Consider the following 6162-nt stretch of genomic DNA (forward strand, 5'->3'; position numbering starts at 1 on the left):
ACACTCCTTGAAAACCTCATACAGGGTCAACATGAATAGAAACTGACTGACAACAACAACAACATTTAAAATACGGCAGTGGTTTTAACAATAGTAAAAGACGAATAAGTATATTTAACATTTTCAAAACATTTGTTACAGCAGGTAGAGAGTGCCTGCTACAGCAAAAGAAAGCAAACTGTTAAAAGGTAATGAATAGTTTCAGTTATAACTGTCTGATGAGGAATGTTGTGCTCATGAGTTACTTATTACTTTATGTCTACAAATAACAAGTGCAGTACTACACAAAATGAGGTGTGAAGATGCATGTTTCTGATAAGTATAAAAAAAAAAGTTACAGAAATGGTTCAAAAAATTTACACTAATTTTTAATGCAGTAACATTTATTGTATGTCACAAAAGCATCAGTCTAAACCAGGATACAAAGGAAAGAAAATTCAATTATTCACCAAAGATAAGAGTTTAAATTATATTTTCCTTCCTTAAACAATTGAGTGCTTTCAAAGAAATAACTAAACACATGTAAACCCCTGTTCATAAGAAATAGTAAACTTTTTCTACTAACTTCTGGTTCTACTCATTTGGATTCCACTTGCAAATTTCATCACTAACCTTAAGCAGTTTTTAGGATTTTCATGACAGGAGAGTTGTTTCTTGAAAAAGCTTTCATTTTTCTTGTCTTTTGTTTTTTCTGAGTGTCTTTTTACTTGAACCTGTAAGAAAAGCAAAGGCAAGTATTTAGAGCTAGAATTCAGTATTGAAACATTAACTTTTCAATTCTCTCTGGAAATGATAAATTAAAGCTGTCTGAATGAAAAAGGTAGTCCAGATACAGCTGTTTACTTATACAAGCATGATTTATAAACCTTAAGTTTGTAAGTGTACCAAGCTCTTCAAAATATTGAGACTGACATTTAAATAAAGTGTGCATGACAGATATGAGCAAAGATTTCTGTATACATGTAGGATTGAGAAACCATCTTTAAAAAAGACACCATAGATAAGGAATCGAGGTGGAGGTTGATAAATTATGTTATGACCAGATTGTGGGGGGTGTCTTGAATAAGGAGAGATTTTTATAGTCATTAGAGACTACATGGAATTTTCAGGTTAAGTGAATGAGATGATCCATTTTGGTTTATGAGAAGGTAACTTTGGCAGTGATGTGGGGAATTAAACAGTTAAGAAATTACACTATCCAAGACAATTGTCACTAGTCACTCAATGGCTATGTTGTTAAGTGCTGCTGAGTTGGTTTTAACTCATAGTGATCCTGCATAGGTTTTCCAAGGACCTTATGAGTAGCAGTCCAGTGCACTTGAAATGTACTATTGCTATATGCCAGAGTTGGTTCTGCCTCATAGGGACTCTAACCACAATACAACAAACACTGGTCCTGTGCCATCCTCACAACTGTTATGTTTGAAGCCTACTGTTGCTGCAACTGTCAATCCATCTCATTGAGTGATTTTGTCTTTTGGGCTGATGCTCTACTTTACCAAGCATGATGTGCTTCTACAAGGACTGGACCCTTCTAACACCATTTCTTAAAGTATGTGAGACAAAAATCTCACCATCCTTGCTTCTAAGGAGCACTCTGGTTCTACTGCTTCCAAGACAGATTTGATCATCTAGCAGCCCAAAATGATCTCAATATTCTTCGCCAACATAATTAAAATTTATCAATTCTTTTACAATCTTACTTCCTGTCCAACTTTCACATGCATGTGAGTCAATTGTAAATGACACGGCTTATGTCAGGCACACTTCAAACTGCTATCTAAGCTCTTCAAAGAGATCTTTTGCAGTCAATCTGCCCAATGAAGATATCCTTTGATTGCTTGACTGCTGATTTCATAAGCATTGTGGATTCAATCAAAATGAGGATTTTGGCAACTTAAATCTTTTCTCCATCTGTCATGACATAGTTATTGGTCCAGTTGTGAGGATTTTTTCCTTTACATTCAAGTGCAATAAATACTGAAAGTGGTAGTCTCTGATCTGTATTAGTAAGTATTTGAAGTCATCTTCACTTCTAATAAGCAAGGTCATATCATCTGCATATAGCAGTTTGGAAATGAGTTTTCCTCCATTCCTGATGCCACCTTCTTCTTCTAACAGGTCTAGTCAATCTGATTCCTGTATATTCCATCTAGTGAGACCCATGTGTATGTTGCCATTCATGTTGTTGAAAAAGATATTTGTGATGAATGTCATTAGTCTTGCAAAATTTTACAAGCTATCTCTAGCATTGTTTCTATCACCAATGTCACATTTTCCAACTACCGATCCTTCTTCCTGTTTCCTACTTTCCCATTCCAATCACCAGTAAATATTAATTCATCTTGATTGTATGTTTCATCAATTTCAGACTGAAGTTGATAGAATTCTTCGTTTCATCATCATTAGCTTTAGGGGTTAGTTTGTGAATTTGAATAGTATGAACTGGTCTTGTTTGTTGTTGTTATGGGCCACTGAGTCAGTTCTGACCCGTAGCAACCCTGTATAGGGTTTCCAAGCAGCTTAACTGCCAATCTTGTGGTTCAAACAGACTTTGCAGTCTAGTGCATTGCATTAACCCACAGTGCCACACCAGGATGCTGGTCTTCCTTGCAGGCATATGGATATTATCCTCTGATAGACAGCGTTGGACTTTAAGATGGATCTCTTTTGATGATGTGATGGCATTCCTCGTTAATTTGAAGTTCCCAGCCAAAATGATCACACAATTGTCAGATTCAAAATGGCCAATACCAGTCCATCTCAGCTTAGCAATGATTAGGTTATCTATCTTTATGTGTTCCATTTCAGTTTTGATGACTTCCAATTTTTCTAGATTTATACTTTACACATTCTGTGTTTTGGTTATTAATGGATGTTTGCATCTGTTTCTATCATTTTGAATTGTGCTCCATCAGCAAATGAAGGTCTCAAAAGTTCTGCTTCATCCATGTAATTAAATAATTAAGGTCAACTCTACTTTGAGGAGGGAGGGGGCTCTTCCCCAGTCTATTTTGAGTGCTTTCCAACCTGAGGGGTTCATCTTTTGGCATAATATATGACAATGCTCTGCGGCTATTCATAAAGTTTTCAATGGATAACCACTCAGAAGTGGTACAACTCCCCTTCCTAGTCTGTTTTAGGGACTGAAATCTGTCCAACAGCAGTTACTCTGCTGGTATTTAAAATACTGGTGGCATAGCTTCCAGCATCACAGCAACAAATATATCACCATAGTACAACAGACACCTGATTGGTGGAACTGAAATGCAGTGTGTCTCAAATGAGCTGTGCTAGACATATAAAATAAACACCAGATTTCTGAGACTTAGTACAAATATGAATTCTCAATAATTATTTTTTTGTAAATCTTTATTGCACATTAAAACATTAGATAGATTACATCATTAACATTATTAAAATTAATTTTAACTGTTTCTTTTTATTCTTTAAGTGTAGCATAGTGGATTATGATTTGGGCAGCTAACGGCAAGGTCAGCAGCTCAAATCTACCAGCTGCTGTGTGAGAGAAAGATGAGGCTTTCTGCTCCTGTAAACATTTACAGGCTTGGACATTGCTATGAGTCAGGATCAATTCCATAGTACACAACCATCACTATATAAATTACACAGTGGCTTATATTTGTACTCTGCAGCACTGATAAAAAAGGTGGAAGCTAAACGGAATTAAAAAGTGAAAAAAGTTATGAAAACAGAGTAGGCAAGTACACAAGGGTTTCAAAAAGTTTGTGTAAAAATCCCAGTATATTTTAATATTTTTCTATGAACATTTTTTTTCTTCAGTTTTTTTTAGTGTGAACTGAGTGAAGGTTTACAGAACAGATCATCAGTTTTACATTCCACAAGTCATACATTTGGTCTGATCTCAATGACTGTAATCCACTCAATGTAATTTAGCCCGCTTTCTCCGAGATTGTTTTCATTCCTTCTTTCCCAACTGTTCTTAATTATTCCTTGGTAAATGCCGCATTTCTGATCTCAAATGACTGACCATTCTGAGGTGTACATATCTCACTAATGTTGTTGCCCCCACTGTATACCTAGCTACTGCCTGGTTATAAATTGAACCATGAGGTTGAATTGAGTTTCAGACCTTAAAGGTATCCAAAGCCCTAAGTCTCAGGTTCCTCTAGTCTCTGACCAATAAGCCTGATCTTTTTTTTTTTTAATGTTTTATTGTGAATTATGTTATAGCTTACATGGGAGAACATTAGCTTTACATTCATCCTATCATATTATCGTTTCATTGCCATGGTTACAATCACCTCCATGCATCATCAACCAACCAAAGTGTATACCCTGAAAGCCTGACGCTCCCCCGCACCCCCGCAATTGTCAGCACACAACCCCTCTCCACATCATCATTTCTGCCTCCACCTTTGGTGTCACTGTTTCTCTAGGTAGGGTCCCACTCTCCGCTCTTCTCCCTCAATGGTCCCAGGAACCGCCGCTCCTGGACTGCAAAGTCAATCACTCCCCTCCTTTTGCTACAAAACATCTACCTTTATATTTCCAACCCTCACAATCAGTCCTGATAACAATTATTCACTATTGTACCACAAGAGACTTATCCCCATCTCCTTTCATCAGCCCTGCCCAGACAGATTGGATACTACTCAGTGGAGATTCTACCTTCCTCCGCGCCCTCTGTATCTAGGCTCCCTCTTTAAAGCTCGTAAGCCAGTCAATTCTTGTCTTTGTAGACACCGCTCCCCATTTTGGGTAGCTGTCTTCCCTGTGTACTGAGGGGGTGGGAATGATCCTCGCTGTAAAGATTTGTTCCCTCTTTTGAGCTACTGCATCCATAGGTGTAGGTCAAGTTCATCAAATTTTATCAGATTACTCTTTTAAGCCTGATCTTTTTAAAAAATAATTTTGTTTCACATTTTCTCCCACTCTATCTGGGACTTTGATGCGACCTCTCTTTCACAGCAGTTGGCAGTGGTAGATGGGCACCAGCTTGTTGTTTTTGTCTTAGTGTGGTGGAGACCAATGTTCATATAGTCCATCAGTCCACTGGACTAATTGTTTCTAAGTGTCTTCACTTTTCATCACTCTTTTTTCCTTCACATAACCTTACAGGGTCACTCGAGTGTGTAAGACCCCAGTTGCTACTCACTAAAGTAGGAGTCCTGGTATGACGCTGTGGGATTAAGCACTGGACCACAAGGTCAGTTTGAACCACAAGGTTGGCAGTTCAAATTCACTAGTTGCTCCTTGGAAACCCTATACAGGATCACTATGAGTTGGAACTGACTTGATGGCACTCAACAACAATGTAGAATTTAGAACACTGTGTTTGTGGACTATGCCAACTGACAAGGTATGCCCTGAGACTATGGTTCTGAGACTTAAGAACCAGCAACTCATTCCCACAAAGTGTTTGCTAATGTCTAAATAGTTTCTTAATTTTTACTCCTGTATGTTCTACCATGGAATCCTAATGTGGTGCTGTAGAATAAGAACTAGACTGCTAACCACAAGGTTGGAGATTCAAACCCACCAGCTGCTCCCTGAAAACTCTATAAGACCACTATGAATCAGAACGGACTCAACAGCACATAACAACAAACAATGGTTCACCAATTCATGGATATATTTATTGTTGTTGTTGTTAAGTGCAGCTGAGTCAGTTCTGACCCATACTGACCCGGTATAGGGTTTCCAAAGAGCAGCTGATGAGCTTGAACTACCAACCTCACAGTCCAAATAGCTTTGCAGTCTCGCACATTAACCCACAGCACCACATGGATATATTTATGGCACACCTGAATATATCTGTGGGTATACTCCCACACTAGTGAGCCTATGTATCTATCTGTCAATTACAGTCAATTCAAAATTGTTTATATAACAATATTCTCTATTCTCTTTAACACTTGCACGTCTCCCTGTGTCTTGTCCTGTTTCCTCATTGTTGCTAAATTTCCTCTTGCTGTATATTGCCTTCCCCATCATTAGAGCTTACATGTCCACCTTCTTTCTAGTCAGTGAATTACTCCTCCCTCCACTCTCATATCTGGTAACTATTAAAGAATATTTCTTTTAAAATGAAAATGTTTTGAATTTTTACAATAATGTTCTCATACACTATTTGCCCTTTTACGATTGCTTAATTTCTTTTCTTTTTTTTCAAGATTT

The 6162-nt window shown here is 37.6% G+C and overlaps 1 protein-coding gene across 1 annotated transcript in view; it reads right to left on the minus strand.

The window, feature by feature from the left end:
* SCAF11 (SR-related CTD-associated factor 11) overlaps nt 1–6162 on the minus strand; it is a 63306-nt gene that overhangs the window by 35691 nt on the left and 21453 nt on the right. Inside the window, exon 4 of the mRNA XM_006865350.1 lies at nt 613–713. Coding sequence (XP_006865412.1) covers nt 613–713 — 101 coding nt within the window. The remainder of the gene's footprint in view (nt 1–612; nt 714–6162) is intronic.

Source organism: Chrysochloris asiatica, unplaced genomic scaffold, assembly GCF_000296735.1.
Source record: "Chrysochloris asiatica unplaced genomic scaffold, ChrAsi1.0 scaffold00077, whole genome shotgun sequence".
NCBI lineage: Eukaryota > Metazoa > Chordata > Mammalia > Afrosoricida > Chrysochloridae > Chrysochloris > Chrysochloris asiatica.